General features: G+C 54.6%; 1 protein-coding gene and 1 non-coding gene across 6 annotated transcripts in view; one reads left to right on the forward strand and one right to left on the reverse strand.

Moving 5' to 3' along the window:
• CFAP74 (cilia and flagella associated protein 74) overlaps window positions 1-18,427 on the forward strand; it is a 53,941-nt gene that overhangs the window by 12,278 nt on the left and 23,236 nt on the right. For all 5 annotated transcript variants that reach the window (XM_066265196.1, XM_066265197.1, XM_066265198.1 and 2 more), the window contains 10 exons: window positions 37-139; window positions 672-829; window positions 1,961-2,159; window positions 3,646-3,804; window positions 5,032-5,205; window positions 5,718-5,836; window positions 7,355-7,421; window positions 7,846-7,935; window positions 14,108-14,272; window positions 16,172-16,310. In XM_066265196.1, the coding sequence (XP_066121293.1) occupies window positions 37-139; window positions 672-829; window positions 1,961-2,159; window positions 3,646-3,804; window positions 5,032-5,205; window positions 5,718-5,836; window positions 7,355-7,421; window positions 7,846-7,935; window positions 14,108-14,272; window positions 16,172-16,310 (1,373 nt within the window). The remainder of the gene's footprint in view (window positions 1-36; window positions 140-671; window positions 830-1,960; window positions 2,160-3,645; window positions 3,805-5,031; window positions 5,206-5,717; window positions 5,837-7,354; window positions 7,422-7,845; window positions 7,936-14,107; window positions 14,273-16,171; window positions 16,311-18,427) is intronic.
• On the reverse strand, window positions 17,420-17,495 carry TRNAA-GGC (transfer RNA alanine (anticodon GGC)). Its single transcript has one exon. It is a non-coding gene; the product is annotated as a tRNA-Ala (tRNA).

The following is an 18,427-nucleotide window of genomic DNA, read 5'->3' on the forward strand; positions in this document are numbered from 1 at the left end:
GTGGGCGCAGCCCAGTTCACGGTGCTCCTTCCCCAGGGTTCGGGAGCAGGAGTGGGAACGGGAGCTGGAGGCCCGCAAACTCAGGAGGAGCCGTATGGATGCCGTGCTGGCCTTGAAGACCAGCATCACTGCCAACCGGGTAGGTGCCCGGGCCGCACCCACCACTGCCCTCCAGAACCCCTGCTCTTCGGGGCTGCTCCCTGGGGCTTACAGAGCATCCGTCTCAGGTTGCTCGCCAGGCGCAGGGGTCAGGCTGGAGGAAAGCACATGACCTGTCCCTGTGGGACCTTGTCTTGTGGGAGGAGCAATGACAGGGTTCCAGGGCTTGGGCCTTCCTGAAGGAGATGACACCGCCCTGAGCCTGCGGGTGTGCAGTTAGGCCAGGAGAGCAGAAAGGGAAAGGGGAACAGCTTCTGCAAAGACTGTGAGGCAAGAGAGAGCCTGCCTCTTGGGGGGAAGCCCATGGCCCAGAAAAGCGAGGGAGCACAGGGGAGCGGGCCAGTCACACCAAGCTGCATGGACAGCAGGCTCTGGCCACCCCGAGGACTCAGGAGGAGAAGGCAGCACATAATCGGGGCCAGAGAGAGCTCCAGTGTGTGTGTCTACACATGTGTGTGCCAGTGTGCACGCACATGCTAATGCTGTAACCCCCGGTGTTTTCTGTTCCCCAGGAGACACTTCGGAAATTTCAAGCCTGGGGCCAGGCCAAGGCAGAGCTGGCTGAGCGGAAGGCCCAGGCCGAGAAGCAGGCGATTCTGGCCCAAGGTGGGGACGCTTTCAAGCACCTTTTCCACCAGCGCCGGCGCCAAGAGCTGGAGGCCCAGAAACGGTAAGGCCTCAGGGGGAGCCTGCCTGTTGGTGGGAGGTGTGTCTGTCTCTTCCTGGGCCTCCCCTCGCCCAGGACAAGCCTGAGGGATGCAGTGATGGGACTCCAGCCCTCCCCCATTCCTGCCAAGCCCCTTCCTCCACACTTCCCCTGTCCAGAGCCCCAGCAGCAGGCAGGGCCTATCCCGATTCTCAGGGAATAGCTCCTCCTGCTCTCGGTCACCCCTAGCACTGACCCAGAGGTTCTTGGCCTGGATTCTCGGGATCTTCTCCAAGGCTCCCAACTTGCTCACTTGCCCTGCTCCTGGGCCCTCCTGGGGGCTGCAGGCTGCCTGGGCTCATCTTTAATGCTCAGCCCTCTAGGTATCACTTTCTGGTCCCAGCAAAGCAGAGCTCAGCACTGCCTTCTCAGCACAGCACGCACCCCCATTGTTCACTGAGACACCCCTTGGCCTTGCAAGGTCCCTATACACCACACCTCAGACTGCACCCTCCCCTGAGAGATGAGGGTCCCTGTAGGCCTTTCACCCAGGGTGTCCCTGCAGGAGTGGCTTCCTAACAAACAGCCCAGGCCCAGGTTTCTGTCCTGTCATCCTCGATCTCCAGCCCCATTGGAAAGATCTGTTCTTCCCTCACTTCCCCGGCATGCTCACTGTTAGTATCTGCTCACATGTGGCCTCCTGGTCCTCTCACTTGGGGACGCTTTCTCTTGTCTGGGAGTTATGGTTCCCTGAATGTCACCTCAGAACTTTGCTACCATCCAACAACCCCAGTGGGGGCTCCCAGAGCAGCTCTGCCCACCTCCAAGAGCCTTAGTCTGGAGCGGGCCCGGCACATAAAGGCCCCAAGAGGAGCAGCTGGGGTGTACGGCCTCAATGGTGTGTCTCAGGGCACCTGGTCGCCAGCCTGGGAACCAGGAGCAGGGGCCACTCACAAGGAGTCAAGGTTTATTGTGGGGACTGGACCAGATGGAAGTTCATGTCCTGGGCACCCAGGAGTCGGGGAGGGGGAAGGCGTCCATACGAGGCCTTTTCTGCTCAGGGATGGGTTGGTGAGGGCCTGCCCAGCAAGCAGCTTCCCGCTCCAGGGTCTGGAGGTCACGCACTTTGCCCTCAGCCAATGGCATTTCCCCCAGAGCCTTTGAGGAGGAGCAGAAGCTCAGGAAGTGTGAGATTGTGAGTCGGATTTTGAAGGAGGAGGCCAAGGAGAGTGGGAGGAAGAGGCAGCCTTCTCCAGCCAAAGCCACGGCCCGGCCAACCCTGAGAGACAAGACCTGGGGCTACCTCGCCAACCTCAGCGAAGGGAAGACCCCCGCGACTCCTTGCTACCCAGTGGTGAGCAGGCAAGGTCCCTGCCCCTCCAGATGAGCAGAGGGACCCATGGGCACAGGTGTTCGATTGTTGTGTTGACGTCACCTAGACCTGCCCAACTAGAACCTGAACAAAGGAAACACCTGCTCCCTGTTCTTCATGCTCTTCACAAGGGTGGTTGTCATGGCGCACAACCTCTGGCTGATGCAGCCCGTGCCCCCGTCAGGTCAGGCAGCCCCAGCGGTGGGTGTGTTCTGATGCCCCACCACCACCACCACCACCATAGTTACCTCTGAGGGACTCAGGGTAGCATCAGGGCTTGTCTTCGCAGCAAGTGGGCCGCAGGCCACGTGGGTCCACCTGGGAGCTGGCTTGTCTTGGGTGGCGGCTCATGTGCAAGGGGACACGACCCAGGTCACTGTGCCTTCTCAGCCACATGAGCCACTGGCTCAGGCCACCTTACCTGTCCCCAGTTAACAGGCCAGGACCCAAGGTCAGTCACAGGCCAGTGGCAGGTTTGAGCACTGTTCACCGCATGTGCTGGTTACCACCTGGGGCCAAAGACTCTGAACCATCTTGGGAACAGGGCAGCTTTCCTTTGGGTCTTCCATTCATCTCATTTACATTCACCATTCATTCATTTATGCCTTCCTACTGAGGGCCGGCTCTGTGCCAGCTGCCCCAGTAGGCTGCCTATTGACCTGTCCCTGAGGGTGTGGGGCAGGGACAACAGGAGCCCTTCCTGAGCCTGGTTTCGCACTTCCACATCTGCGTGTGACCATTGTGATCCTAGCACCTGAAGGTCAAGGGGTCAAGGTTCCTGGCTCCAACGAACACGCTGCCAGCAGTGCCCCTCAGGCTTCTTACCCTCCGGTCCCGTGGGGCCTTCACTCCGCGCCACATGCTGTTTAAGTCTTCCCTGTGTCCCAGGCCTCATGCTCAGCTCACACGCACCTGCCCCTGTGCCCTCCTGTCACCTCTGACCCACTGCCCCCAGGGAGCTGCCTCTGTCTTATCCCCCCACCCCGGGAGCCCTCCCATCTGTGTCCTGACTTTTTCTTTATTTGAGAGAAAGAGAGAAACATCAGTTTGTTCCCACCTATTCAGGTCCTCATTGATTGCTTCTTGTCTGTGTCCTGACTGGGAATCAAACCCGCAACCTTGGTGTATCGGGGTGATGTTCCAGGGCACAGAGTCCATGTGGTCTGTCCCGTTAGCCACGAGGACTTTTCTGGGTGTTGTTTTTTTTTCAGGGAAAATCGGAAATGCTGAGCAGGTGAGGGTCAGGGAGGGTTACAGCGCAGCCGTCAGTGAGAGGGTGCCTTCGTGATCATTGGAGATTAGGCACACATAGGTCGTGTTTTAAAGGAGAAAACTTACTGGACAGCATGTGCTCCTGTCTCTAGGAAAGTGAAAGCAGCAGGGCTCCCCCACCAGGCCATCCCCGTCTTGCTTCGAGGCACAGTCCCCACTTCTTGCCGTGAGCGCCTCTATTCCTCCCCCTGACCAGGAGAAGGACCATGCTTCACACTCCGAACATCCTCGGCTAGTGAAAGCCATGTCCAGCGAGTCCATCCGGGAGGACCCTGGGATCCTTAACCAAGAGGACGAAACGCTGGCTGAGCCAGAAATCCCCGGGCTTTGGACTGAGGACTACAAATCGCAGCAGGTACCTGCTTTCCTACTTTCGATCGCTCACAGTGAGACGCCAGGCTGCCTTTTCCTCTGTCTCCATCTCCCAAGTGTCCTCCCTGTCCTTGTGGACCTGGCTGGTCCCGGCCCAGGGCCACTGCTGCTGGGGATCCTCCCTGCTGCCCAGCTGCTCCCCCCCCCGGGAACTGATGCCACAATCCCAGACTTCTCCCCAGCCTCAGTGGGTGGCTACACATAGAGAGAGAGACATAGTCAAGGGCCTCAAGGGTCGGGGCATTTCCTAATTGTTTCCTGCTTTATTCTTTAGGAAACATATCCTACTCACAAAAATTAGGGGCTATTTCAAAGTTAATATGAAGGGATAAAATATCCTCTAATTTTTGTGAGCAGTGTATTTCTAGAAAAAGACACAAGTTCAGAACTAACTTTGACGGCCTTTTTTCAAGGAATACGCTCCTGATGCCAAAGCAGCAGACACAGCTCAATGAGCCAAGAAATTAGCGAGTGTTTGGGGTGCACACAGGACAGCCGCCCCTGACTGAGGCTGCGTCCCCGCACCAGCCAGCGAAGGCCAGGCAACGCCCTGGATGGGCATCACTCACCCTTCATTTCTATACACGTTGGTTCCCATTGCTTTGAGGGCAAATCCATGTTGGTTCTGCTGGTTCTGGGGAAGCCCTGCTGCCAGGGCCCAGGGCGAAGGCGGTGGGCACTGGAGAACAGGCCACCAGGCTGGGGACCCCCACCCAGGGCAGCAAGGGCAGCAGGACACCCAGTTTCTTGGCCGGCGTCGGCACCTGCAGACCTAACCAAGGGCCCTGAATGGACTCCCAGAACTTGCAGAAAGGCAAACCCAGAGCTGACTTCAGTTATCACGTCAGGCAACCCCTTGATCTGTGCTACTAGAGAAACTGTTGCTTCCTGTAGAATGTCTAGAAAACTGTTTCTCGGGCTGATTTGAAAACGTAAATTCCCACTCTGCTATTATTTCCTGGAAATCAGCTGGGACCCCGTTGGTGTTTCCTCTTTCCCTGAAGGGGGGACCACTTGCTGTGCTCACACTTGCTCACGCCAGGCTGCTCCAGTGACCTGCCGCATGCATAGGCTGCATCTCCCTGCGCCCTGGCTGCCCGGGGCCTAGCTGCGCCGTTAACTCCTGTCCCCAGCACCTCACGATGGCAGGGAGCCTCACCCGGCCGGCCTTAGCTCACCAGCTCAGGCTGCTGTTCCCATGAACCCCCAGGTGCCTAGAGAGGATGTGGACCGGAAGCCTGTGGGAGGAACGAAGATGGAGAAGGACATCCTGGCCCGCACCATGGAGCAGCTGCGAAGCGGGGTGGTCCACAAGCAGGTGGTGTCTGGGCGTGAGTTCAAAGGTCGGCCCTTCAACAGCAAGCCCAAGCTCATCCACTTCAAGGTGAGCCCACCGGGGACCCCAGGTCATGGCAGGGGGGCGGTACACAACACCATTCTCCTCACCTGGTACTGGGGATGAGCGGGCTCCTCTTTGGGGAGGGTCAGACACCAGCCCATGAGGCCTCAGGCCTCCTTCAAAGACAATGTGTCTTCTGAGTGAGTGGGCGAATGCCTGGAAGTCTCTGCAGGAGAGAGGGGGCTCCGGTATGTCACCCCAGCCCTGGACCCCACACAATCCAGCCCTCCACTCCCAGCTCTGAGCTCCCAGCTCTGGTCCCCAAGAAGCTGTTCCCTGCCCCTTGATCCCTGCAGTTGGCCTGCTCCCCACACACCACAGAGGAGCAGCCTTAGGAAGTGCCAGGACCTTTACCACACTTGTCAACCTGTACGACCTTCCGTGGACATGGCTGTCTGCTGGACACCTTCTGGGCAGCCCAGCCCCCCCCCCCCCCCGGCATGTGCTGATGCGGCCACCAAGGAGCTTTGAGTAATAATGTCTCTGTTTATTTCTAGGACTTCGATGTTGGCAAAGTGTATAAGAAAAAGATGACGCTGATAAATGCCACCTACACCATCAACTACTGCAAGCTGGAGGGCGTGGATGAGCATCTCAGGGACTTCATCCACGTCAAGTAAGAGAACAGCATTGGGGTGGGGAACAGCAGGCCAATCCTGCTGCTCAGAACCAAATGTCTGGTGACAAGCTACCATCCCCCCTCTGGGGCACCTGCTCCCCGGTCTCTGCTGTGGCTCCCAGAGGTGCTCTCGGGGCCGCGGCCCCAGCCTCCTGTGCTGCTGTGCTCTGGGCCTGCTGTGCGGTTGTTTCCCTGTTGCTCCAGATACTGCTCTGTCCCCGAGTCACTGCATTGTCCTCATCCCTCCGGCGAGTAACCCCTGTCCCATCCTCCCACTTCCCAGGCCCCTGCCTCTGAGAAAGGCTCCAGGTGTGTCCTCCGGTCTGTCACTACTCAGCCCACCTTTCCCCCTCAGCTGCATCAGAGGGGCTGCTACCTTCGCTTACTAAATCTCTTACTTCAGTCGCCATGTTTCTCGTTTCCAAAAGTTTCTGAGGTTTCCCAACTAGCCAGTATTTCTCAATGGCGTCTGGCTCTCTCCTGTGTCTGTAGCCCTGTCTGTGTTCAGTCATTTGAAACCATGTCACTTGGAACCTCCGTTCAATCGCTCTGACCTGAAGTTCCAAGTCTGGTGACCTCCAGGGTGGGGCCCCACCTCCAGGGAGTTGTTCCCTCCCAATCAGAGTTTGGAACAGGCGGCTGCCTGGTGCCGTGGGGACACAACCAGCCAGGCACACACTCCTGTCTTCGGTGCTAAGCTTGTCTGTTTCTAAATCCAGCCTGTCAGGTCAGACCCAGCCTTGAGACAATAGGCCTCTTGTCAGAACCTCTCCCGGTGGGTCTTCTTCCCTCAGCCAGGATCTGGGCCCAGGCACTGACTCCCTCCCCATCTCCCTGTGAAGCTGAGGCCCTTCTTCTGCATCTCTCCTTGAACTTAGGGCTCCCTCCCTGTTACCCACCCCTCACATTGGCAGTAAGACCCTAGTCAGTGGTCGGCAAACTCATTAGTCAACAGAGCCAAATATCAACTGTACAATGATTGAAATTTCTTTTGAGAGCCAAATTTTTTAAACTTAAACTGTATAAGTAGGTATATTTCTTATTGAGGTAGCACCCGCATGTGGTATTTTGTGGAAGAGCCACACTAAAGGGGTCAAAGAGCCGCATGTGGCTTGCGAGCTGTAGTTTGCCTACCAGAACCCTAGATCCTTGGCCACGGGCCGGGCACATGTCCCCAGGGCATCAGTGACCGCTGCTACCCACATGGCATCATTCCTTCTGGAGCTGGCCCTTGGTGACTTTTCTCAACAGCCCTTCCCTCCTTTCCTCCATCCATTTGCTCACTCAATTGACGTTCAGATGTTGCTGGAGTGCCCGCTGTGGGCCGCGGGGCGCAGCACCCAGCTCAGGCGGAAAGGGGGAGTCGGACAGTAGTAAGCTCAGGGTCAGCTTCAGGCAGGCCGCTCTGCAGTGTGTGTCACACTAGCTGGCCTGTCACGTGTGTGGAGCCCTGAGTGATGGTCACCATCCATGGAGATTTAACTGTGAACACGTCATGTGTCACTGTGTCTGCAGCTTTGATCCCCCTGGTCCCATGTCAGCCGGGATGTCCTGCGAAGTGCTTGTCACCTTCAAGCCCATGGTGAGTGTCTCAGGTCTGAAACCAGAAGATGCAAAAGGGGACAGTTCTCAGCCCATGGGGAGAGTGCGGGGGCGGCGTCACTGCTGCTTCTCCGGCTCTGTGGACAGACGTCGTGATGGAGGGTGGACACGCAGCCTCTTGGTGGAGCCCGTTTTGCTGCTTTATCTCTAAAACCTACTTCACATCTCCCTAAATCCTGAACAGAATCACAGGTGGCTGTCCGGGTTCACTGGCCAACGTGAGTGCTTGCCCTTGCATCTGAATGTCTGTGTTAGGGTGTCCCTCCGGCCCTGGCCAGTGTGCCAGCCCCTGGGGCCACCAGCACTTGGTGGGCAGCATGCAGGTCCAGGCCGTGCTTATCAGACATCACATGTGTCACCGGGAAAGTTGCAAACGTTCACACTGGTTGGATTTTATTTTTCAGATTGATAAAGATCTGGAAGGAAGTATCTCGTTTCTGGCTCAAACGGGCAGGTTTTCTGTCCCATTGAAGTGCTCCACAAAGCGGTGTTCTGTAAGCTCCAGGGCGCCTGAGCCAGGGTTTTTTTGGGATGTCCTGGTTGGGAATGCCCTTGTGGGGAGTGTGTCCCAGAGGGAGGGTGGGCAGGGCCTCCCATGTCCCAGTGGTGCCCAGGTTGGGCTCCCACAGTTGGTCGTCAGCAGATGAGGAGGCCGCAGAGGGTCCTCTGAGAAGGCACACCTCACATCCATGACGCAAAACTCGGATATGCCCTGCACTGAGTGGAGCACAGTCTGCGGGACCCGAGCGTCAGAGGAGACCTCGGATTTCTCCGAGAGTCTGGTCCTCTCTGCAGCTCTGTGGTGTCCCCTTCCGTTTTCCTAAACTGCAATCACCATGGTGTCCATCGCATCCCAGACTTATCTCCTGTAACTGGGACTTTTTCCTTTTCGACCCTTTTCACCCATTTTGCCCCCACCCCCGCAACCACCCACTGGTTCCCCCATCTGTGAATTCTGTTTGTTTTAGATTATACCGTGTTTGTCTCTCTCTGTCCGACTGACCGCTCAGCTTACTGCCTTCAAGGTCCATCCAGCCTGACCAGGTGGTGGCACAGTGGATAGAGCGTCAGACTGGGATGCAGAGAACCCCGGTTCGAAACCCTGAGGTCGCAAGCTTGAGCATGGGCTCATCTGGTTTGAGCAAGGCTCACCGGCTTGAGCCCAAGGTCGCTGGCTTGAGCAAGGGGTCACTCACTCTGCTATAGCCCCCCCCCCCGTCAAGGCATATATGAGAAAGCAATCAATTAACAACTAAGGTGCTGCAATGAAGAATTGATGCTTCTCATCTCTCTCCCTTCCTGTTTGTCTGTCTCTATCTGTCCCTTTCTCTGTCTAAAAAAAAAAAAAGGTCCATCCAGGTTGCCAACAGCGGGATTTCCTTCTTCTTTTTAATGACTGAATACTAGTCCACTGTACATATTCCACACTTTCTTTATCTGTTCATCTGCCAGTGGACGCTCAGATTGCTTTCACATCTTGTCTGTCATAAATAATACTGCAGTGAACATGGGGGGGTGCTCATCCAGTCAAAATACTGATTTCACTTTCTTTAGATATAAACCCAGGAGTGGGATTTCTGAGTCATAAGGCAGTTCCATTTTATATTTTTTGAGGACCCTCCACATGGTTGTCCACAGTGGCTGCACCAGTCTGCATTCCCACCAGCAGTGCACGAGAGTTCCCTTTTCTCCACAGCCTCGCCAGCACTTGTCTATGGATTTATTGATGAGAGCCATTCTGACAGGTGTGAGGTGATAGCTCATTGTGCTTTTAATGTGCACTTCTCTGATGACCGGTGACATTGAGCCCCTTTTCATGTGTCTGCTGGCCATTTGTCCTCTTTGGAGAAGTGTCTGTTCGGGTCCGCTGCCCATCTTTTAACTGAGTTGCTTGGTTTCTTGCTTTTCAGTTGTATGAGTTCTTTATGTATCTTGGATATTGCCCCCTCATTAGACAGGATTTATTCATTTCTCCCATTCTACAGGTGCCTTTGTGTTTTGTTGATGGTTTCCTTCGCTGTGCAGACTCAATTCTTTCTTCATTAAGAAATACTCCAAGCACCTGGCCTGTGGTGGCTCAGTGGACAGTGTGTTGACCTGGAATGCTGAGGTCGCTGGTTCAAAACCCTGGGCTTGCCCTTGTCAAGGCACCTAGGGCAGTTGATGCTTCCTGCTCCTCCCACCTGCTCTCTCTCTCTTCTCTAAAATGAATAAAGTCTTTTAAAAAAAAAAAAGAAAGAAATACTCCAAGCACAGTGAGAAGCAGAAAGAACACTACCATGGATGCCCCTCCGTACACCCACCAGAACGCAGTCGCCCACATTGGCTTCACCTGCCAACCCACCCACTTCTGCTGACCCCCCTACGCAGTGAATGAGCAATTCGACAGCACTCACACTTGTGACCCTGGACCACTGTGGCACTGCCCCTGAGTGACCTGCTCACTACTCAGCACATCACGCCACATACCAAATGGCTCCTAAATTCACAGCTGGGATCAGCAACACACATGTGTCCCTTGGTCACAGGTGGGCGGGTCGGCTCGACTCCAGGCTGTGAATGAGCTGGGGGGCCCCAGCCTCTGGGACAGTGGCTTCCCTAGCATAAGCTGCTCACAGAGGCGTCGGGATTCAACCACACACGAGCACGTCACAGGCAGACTTACCCTCATGGTGCCTCTCCTGACAGCTCATCCGCTAATGCAGGTCACGTGACAACATCCTCCACCACGGGGGCTGAGAGGGTCCCCCCCACAGGCCAGGGGGAGTGCAGAAGTGAGAACAGGGTCTGAGAGTCTATACTAATTAAACTAACACTGTTCCTAATTATCCCTCCCATGTGCCACGGTGTCCCCAACCCACATCTCATTCCTGCTGTCTTTTGAGTTAGGACAGAGTCAAGATCACACATTGTGTTTCTTTATCACGTCTTCACATCTATATCTTATTCCCTTCAGGCTTTTACTGTGGTAAAATACAATAGCATAGACTTTAGCCCTTAACCGTTTTTAAGTGCACAGTCTGGTGGTAATACATTCATTCACAGTACTGCCGGCCATCACCATCCACTAGACAGATTGGAAACCTCTTTTCATTTTGCAGAATGGGAACTCTGTCCCCAGTAAACACTCACTGCTGCCCCCTCCCAGCCCCTGGCCCCACTATCTACTTTCTGCCTCTAGTACCTGACGCTCTGAGTACCTTATGTAAGTGGCATTATGCAGTGTCCTCTGTGACTGGTTTATCCCATTCAGCACCTTGCCTCAAGGCCCATCTGTGCTATGGCAGATGACAGGGTGGCCTTCCTTTTTAAGGGCCAGGCCGCTGTCCCTGGGCCACTGCCCTCTGGGTCTCATGGCCTGTTTGTCTCTCCTTTCTCGCATGACTCACTTCTTTGATCATTGTTGTGATATGTTTACGTTCCTCTCTCGTTTCTTCTAATGTCATCTCTGTCCCTCTTCTTTTTGCGGTTTCTTTGAGGGTTGCACATAACGTTGTCAGGTGACAACTGCTGTTTGGCTGCCTGGCAGCTTAACCTTGGTGGCCGCAGAATGCCACTCCTCCTGTACAGCTGCGTTCTACCTCTCAGTTTTTAGCGTCACAAGTTACACCTTATAACTTGTGTGTCCAATAACAAACTAATTTTTTTTTCTGAAGTGAGAAGTGGGGGGGCAGCAAACAGACTCCCACATGCACCCGACCGGGATCCACCCAGCATGCCCACCAGGGGGCGATGTTCTGCCCATCTGGGGCATCACTTCGTTGCAACCAGAGCTGTTCTAGCACCTGAGGTGGAGGCCATGGAGCCATCCTCAGCTCCCAGGCCAACTTTGCTCCAATAGAGCCTTGACTATGAGAGGGGAAGAGAGAGACAGAGAGGAAGGAGAGGGGGAAAGGTGGAGAAGCAGATGGTCGCTTCTCCTGTGTGCCCTGACCGGGAATCAAACCCAGGACTTCCACACGCTGGGCTGATGCTCTACCGCTGAGCCAACCTGCCAGGGCCAATAATTTTTTTTTAACTGTGAGGAGGGGAGATAGACCAACTCCCACATGTACCCTGACCGGGATCCACCCGGCAACCCCTTTCTGGGTTGATGCTCAAATCAACTGAGCCACTGGCAGCAAGAGGGGGGGAGAGAGAGGTGAAGAAGCAGATGGTCACTTCTGTGTGCCCTGACCAGGGATCAAACCTGGGACATCTGCATGCTGGGCTGACGCCCTATCCACTGAGCCAACTGGCCAGGACCTAATAATTTCTTTCTTTTTTTTTTCCTACAGAGACAGAGAGAGAGAGGGATAGACAGGGACAGACAGACAGGAACAGAGAGAGATGAGAAGCATCAATCATTAGTTTTTCGTTGCGCATTGCAACACCTTAATTGTTCATTGATTGCCTTCTCATACATGCCTTGACCACGGGCCTTCAGCAGACTGAGTAACCCCTTGCTTGAGCCAGTGACCTTGGGCTCAAGCTGGTGAGCTTTTGCTCAAACCAGATGAACCCTCACTGAAGCTGGCGACCTCGGAGTCTCGAACCTGGGTCTTCCGCATCCCAGTCCAATGCTCTATCCACTGCGCCACCGCCCAGTCAGGCCCTAATAATTTCTTAAATGCATTAGTCTGTTAACACAGAAAGCAAAATGTGGGGCTACAAACCATTGTCAGGCTAATACTGGCTTTTAGAGCCGCCTGTGTTGACCTCTCCTGATACCTTCATGTCCCCCGTGTCCTTTCCTGTCACCTGGCATGCTCCCTGAGCACGTCTAGCAGGGGCGTCTGCTGGCCATGGACCCTCTGCCTTTGTTTACCTGGGAGTGTCTCGATTTCTCCCTCACTTCTGAAGGCTGAGAAGTCGTCTTTCCAGGACAGCACTGTGTCCCCCTGAACCTCAGGGGCCTCTGTCCTGGAAGGGAAGAAGCGAACATGGCTGGAGGGGTGCACCAGAGTCCCTGCCACCATGCAGCCCTGCAGCCACCCAGACGTGCACATGTGCTCTTGTGTCCTTCCCACTCACAGAGCACGTCAGCCCCTTCCCGGGTGGCCACTGGGCACTGCCTCAGCTCAGCATCTCTGTCTCCATGTGGCTTCTCCACATCTGCGGCCTGTAGCAGGGGACAGGTCACCTACCCACCTACCCCATGCACATGAATTCACTCCCATGCACAGATACACAGATGCGCTCACACATACCCCCACGCACCACCACATGCATGCACACTTTCATTTCTGATTCACTCTCCTTATCGCTTACAGGCCTGCTAGGTTTTTTATTTCTTCATGGTCTGATCTTGTAGGTTTTGTGTTTCTGGGAGTTTGTCCGTTTCATCTATCTAGGTTATGAAGATGGTTGGCATAGAATTGTTCACAGTTCTCCCTCATTATTCGTTTTACTTGTGTAGCATCAGTAGTAACATCTGTTTTCCTTTCTGATTTTAGTAATTCATCTTTTCTTTTCTCCTTAGTCCATCTCACTCAAGTTTGTCAGTTTTGTGAGCTTTTCGTTGATTTTCTCCATGGTTTTCTGGTCTTTATTTCACTTGTCTCTGCTCTGACCTGTGCTGTTTCTTTCCTCCGTGCAGCTCTGGGTTCTGTTTGCCCTTCCCCCTTGCCCAGCTCCTGGGTCGTAAGTCAGGTTGCTGACCGGAGGTCTCTCTTGCTCTCAGCACTTATAGCTGCATACACCCCTTAGGGCCACCTTCTCTGCATCCTGTACATTTCGGTTTGTCATGTCTCTTAAATAGTTTCTAACTTCTCTTGAGATGTCTCCTTTGATCCATTTGTTGTTTGAGAAAGTGCTATGTGATTTCCACCGTTTTGTGAGTTTTCCAGTTTCCTTTTGGCTGTCGATTTCTAACTGCATCCTGCTATGGTTGGAGGGGGCACTTTGTGTGATACCCATCATCTGAAGCCCATGAGACCTGGCCTGTGGCCTCCCACGTGGTCTGTCCTGGGGATGGTGCAGAGGGCCCCCGAGAGGGAGAGCAACAGCTGAGTAGGGGCCGTGTGTCCGTCTGCCAGGCTTCCCTGGTTTGTCTGGCTGTTCAGTTCCTCTGTTTCCTGCTTCCGGACTGGCCTTCTGCCTGGGAGTTCTGTCCGCTTGTGTGAGAGGACCGTTGTGGGACTGTCCCTTCCTCCCTTCACTTCCGTTAAGTTTTGCTTTGTGTGTGTATTTTGATGCTCTCTTGTTAGGTGTATAAATGTTTATAATTGTTATGTCTTCTTGCTCTACTGAACCTTTTATTGATATTAACTACTAATCCTTTTATTGTCTCCGTTTGCCTTCTCCAGAGAGTCCTGTAGCTGAACTCATACAGGATATAGACTCTTCAGATTGGCTTCTTTCACTGGATAATACACAGTGTACATGGTTTCTCCATGTCTGTTCATAAGAGCACATCTCGTTTTATCTGGCCTGAATTTTTAAAAATTGGACCCGGGCACTCCCAAACGTCACAATCAATCCGTAATATATGATGTCTAGGTGGTAGATCTTGTCCCTGGGGTGTGCAGACCCTACCTTTCCTGCCTGTACCCAAACGCAGGCCTGGCCCCTTCATAGGAGGAAGGGCAGGGCGTCTGTCCCCTCAGGGCTGCCGAGTGACAGGGAGCAGAGGGACCCGGCCACGGTCGGGCACAGCTGCCCTGCTCACCCAGCGTCTGTTGGCAGCTGTCCCTCGACAAGGAGCTCATCGACTTCGGCAGCTACGTGGTGGGTGAGACGACATCTCGGACCATCACGCTGACCAACACTGGGGGCTTGGGCACCAGGTTCAAATTCCTTCCAGCCTCAGATTTCTATGAAATGGACGTCTCCCCGTCAGTCATGAGAATCGTGAGTGTCACCCGGGAGCTGCTAAGTGAGGGCATGCCCCACCTGGTGAGACGGACGGTGACGCATAGAAGTCTGTCTAAGGGGGCATGGGAGGGGCACGCGGACATCCTGGGCAGTCCAAGTAGAAAACATTGGTCTCCATAAGGAGGACAGCTGGGGTCACAAGGCTGCCAGGGCAGGGGCAGCAGGGCGCAGCCCCTCTCGGGCATCTATGGTGACAGACGGTGGTGGGATTCAAACAATTTAACAACTGGCTCTCTGCCCTTATGGCCATTTTAAGTATAAAAAAACAACATACCGAAAGGCTGTTTATTATTTCATGCGTTGAATACTTAAATAAGAACAATAGGGCACACAACTAGGTTATAAGAGTTTTAAAATACTAATGAAAAAATATTAAATAATACCTGACCAAAAAAAATAATAAAACAATTATTCAAGATATTTCCAATGACAGCATGCCGCCCCCTGGTTATTTGGCAATTTTCTCTTGATGTGGTATGTTTGTTTACTGAAGTAACAAATGCGAGAGAATTGAAATGTAGTATTTCATTAGAGGTATAAGGAGTTTTATGAAATGAATAAATAAATATGGTGAGCGTGGTTCCATCAAATTTTTTTCACCTGTGAACGGAATGAACATGACTATGGGTGCTTAGAATACACTGTTGCTTGAATGTTAAAAAATGAATGTTAAAAAAGAGTAAGGAATGTCAGTGTGTGATTTCCACACTGGGAGGCTGCCCAGGAGTCCACCTTAGAGAAAACCCTGATGACAAGTGCCATTTTAACAACCAGTTCACCTAACTCAACAAAGAATTAGGTATCGGTTCTGCCAAACCGGTGAGAACTGGCTGAATCCCACCACTGGTTACAAAGCACTGACCAGGAGCACCAGGCCTGAGAGCCCCAGGGGCCCAGCCTCTCCTTGTGCATCTCTGAAGTTCAGCATGGGGGCAGGCAGCCCAGGTGGGTCTCTCGTTCCCCGAAGGCTATGCAGGTGTGCGGCTAAGTGGGTACCACAGACTAGTCCTGTCACACCCAGCGCACCCTGTAGGTCCTGGGGGTGAGGATAGGTGAAAGAAGCTTTGCCTTATAGAACATATGTCCCTCTAAGAAGCACTGAGCTCCCGCTTTGCAGCTCTGCTGTATTGAGGGGCCTGAGCCAAGCCCTGAATGGGCTTCCCCCAGGGAAGGGCAAGGTGGGAGTCTCTAGGCAGCAACATGGACCGGCTGCTGCAGCAGAAGTGGGAGGGGCTAGGGGTATGATTCTTGAGCAGGGCCCACGTGATGGTGGGTGATAAGGGGGCACAAGGCCAGGCCCGCTGGGTGGGGACAAGTTCCCAGCACACTCCTCAGCCCTGTGTCCTCATGGTGGTGTCTCTCAGCCTGGACAGCAGGTCCGCCTAGGCAGTGCCCTGTCTGTCCATTCACCTGTTGCATGTGGTGGTCACTGTCACTCTGTGGTAAGCACAGCAGCAGAGAGGACAGGGTGGCAGTGATGTCTCGGTGAGGAGCGAAGGTGGGACCAGACCAGCCCCAGGCCTGCAGCTAGAAGAGATCGGAGCTGGAGCCCGGGGTGGTGCCTGTCACTGGGAGGGAAACCTGGCCTCCCTGGGCTCCAGAGGACAGAAGGAGCACACAGTGGACTCCAAGATCACATCAGTGCCTGTAGGGGGCCATGGGGAGCCCCTGGGCAAGCCTGCTGTGGTCAGGAGGCTGGCACGGGCAGAGCCAGAGCCAGGGCCGCCGGGTGGGGGTGCCGATTTTTAGGAGCCAGCAGCCCCCAGCCCAGATCAGGCCAGCCTCCCACGTGGCCCCCTGCAACAGGGCGTCCAGGCAGCTGAGTGAGAAAGGCAGGTGGAGAGTTCCAGTGAAGGGGTTGTGTTCTCTCTGCAGAGCAGCGTTTTCACCTATGAAGATAAAGCTTTCAGTGAGAGAATCGTCACCAGTGTCTCTGAGCAGCAGATGGACGGCAACGAGTCCCCCCTGGTGGACGTGCCCGGCCAGAGGGGGCAGGACGAGAGTCACGCCTCAGGTGAGCTGGTCAGGGCTAGAACCACAGAGCAGGCATCGCCAGAGCCAGGAGCCGCCAGCAGCCGCCTCTTGCGAGGTTCTGAGGTGCAGCGCGGGGCCAGAGGGTGGGCGGGACAGAGCGGAATCTTTCAGGGCTTGGATTCTAAGTGATAGCAAATGAGAAAGTAGCTATAGCCCTGGCCGGTTGGCTCAGCGGTAGAGCGTCGGCCTGGCGTGCGGGGGACCTGGGTTCGATTCCCGGCCAGGGCACACAGGAGAAGCGCCCATTTGCTTCTCCACCCCCCCCCTCCTTCCTCTCTGTCTCTCTCTTCCCCTCCCGCAGCCTAGGCTCCATTGGAGCAAAGATGGCCCGGGCGCTGGGGATGGCTCCTTGGCCTCTGCCCCAGGCGCTAGAGTAGCTCTGGTCTTGGCAGAGCGACGCCCCGGAGGGGCAGAGCATCGCCTCCTGGTGGGCAGAGCTTCGCCCCTGGTGGGCGTGCCTGGTGAATCCTGGTCGGGCGCATGCGGGAGTCTGTCTGACTGTCTCTCCCCGTTTCCAGCTTCAGAAAAATACAAAAAAAAAAAAAAAAAGTAGCTATATATTCAAAGAAATGGCAGTTATAGCGAGTATTGGGATTTGCCAGCCATGTTTAAGCTGATAGAAGACTTAGAGTAGTAGTCCCCAACCTTTTTTGGGCCACAAACTGGTTTAATGTCAGAAAACATTTTCACAGACCGGCCTTTAGGGTGGGACGGATAAATGCACAAAATAAAATTATGCGACTGGCGTAAAAACTGTGGTATTTTTCTTTTTTTCTTTTTTTTGTATTTTTCTGAAGCTGGAAACGGGGAGAGACAGTCAGACAGACTCCGCATGCACCCGACCAGGATCCACCCGGCATGCCCACCAGGGGGCGACGCTCTGCCCACCAGGGGGCGATGCTCTGCCCCTCCGGGGCATCACTCTGTTGCAACCAAAGCCACTCTAGCACCTGGGGCAGAGGCCAAGGAGCCATCCCCAGCGCCCGGGCCATCCTTGCTCCAATGGAGCCTCGCTGCGGGAGGGGAAGAGAGAGACAGAGAGGAAGGAGAGGGGGAGGGGTGCAGAAGCAGATGGGCGCTTCTCCTGTGTGCCCTGGCCGGGAATCGAACCCGGGACTTCCGCATGCCAGGCCGACGCTCTACCACTGAGCCAACCGGCCAGGGCCAAAACTGTGGTATTTTTAAATATAATTGTTGAACTTAAGAGACAAATATCAAGAGTAAGTCTTAGATGGATGTAACAGAGGGAATTTGGTCATTTTTTAAAAATAAAACATCATTCAGACTTAAATATAAATAAAACGGGCCCTGGTCGGTTGGCTCAGCGGTAGAGCGTCGGCCTAGCGTGCGGAGGACCCGGGTTCGATTCCCGGCCAGGGCACACAGGAGAAGCGCCCATTTGCTTCTCCACCCCTCTGCCGCGCCTTCCTCTCTGTCTCTCTCTTCCCCTCCCGCAGCCAAGGCTCCATTGGAGCAAAGATGGCCCGGGCGCTGGGGATGGCTCTGTGGCCTCTGCCTCAGGCGCTAGAGTGGCTCTGGTCACAACATGGCGACGCCCAGGATGGGCAGAGCATCGCCCCCTGGTGGGCAGGGCTTCGCCCCATGATGGGCATGCCGGGTGGATCCCGGTCGGGCGCATGCGGGAGTCTGTCTGACTGTCTCTCCCTGTTTCCAGCTTCAGAAAAATGCAAAAGAAAAAAATAAAAATAAAAAAAATAAAACGGAAATAATGTAAATTATTTATTCTTTCTCTGTGGACCGGTACCAAATGGCCCACAGACCGGTACCAGACCACGGCCCGGGGGTTGGGGACCACTGACTTAGAGGAAATCCTCAGCTTTAGCTTTGGCCACAAGGATGTGCCCTCCTCAACTGCCCTTGAAGGTCTTTATTGAGACATGTGAGGAGCCTTGCCGCAGGGGTGCAGCAGCCTGGGGTGGAGGAAAGGAGGGGCGGGGCGGGGAGGGGGCAGAAGCAGGAGGGGCAGAGGATATGGAGGGTCCCCTAATAGGGTTGCTGGAGGCACCCGCCGTCTGGAGCAGCCCTGGGCTCTGTGCAGAGTACACAGAACGTGCTGGAGCAGTGGAGACAGGAGTC

The sequence above is a fragment of the Saccopteryx bilineata genome, chromosome 3 (assembly GCF_036850765.1).
Source record: "Saccopteryx bilineata isolate mSacBil1 chromosome 3, mSacBil1_pri_phased_curated, whole genome shotgun sequence".
Classification (NCBI taxonomy): Eukaryota; Metazoa; Chordata; class Mammalia; order Chiroptera; family Emballonuridae; genus Saccopteryx; species Saccopteryx bilineata.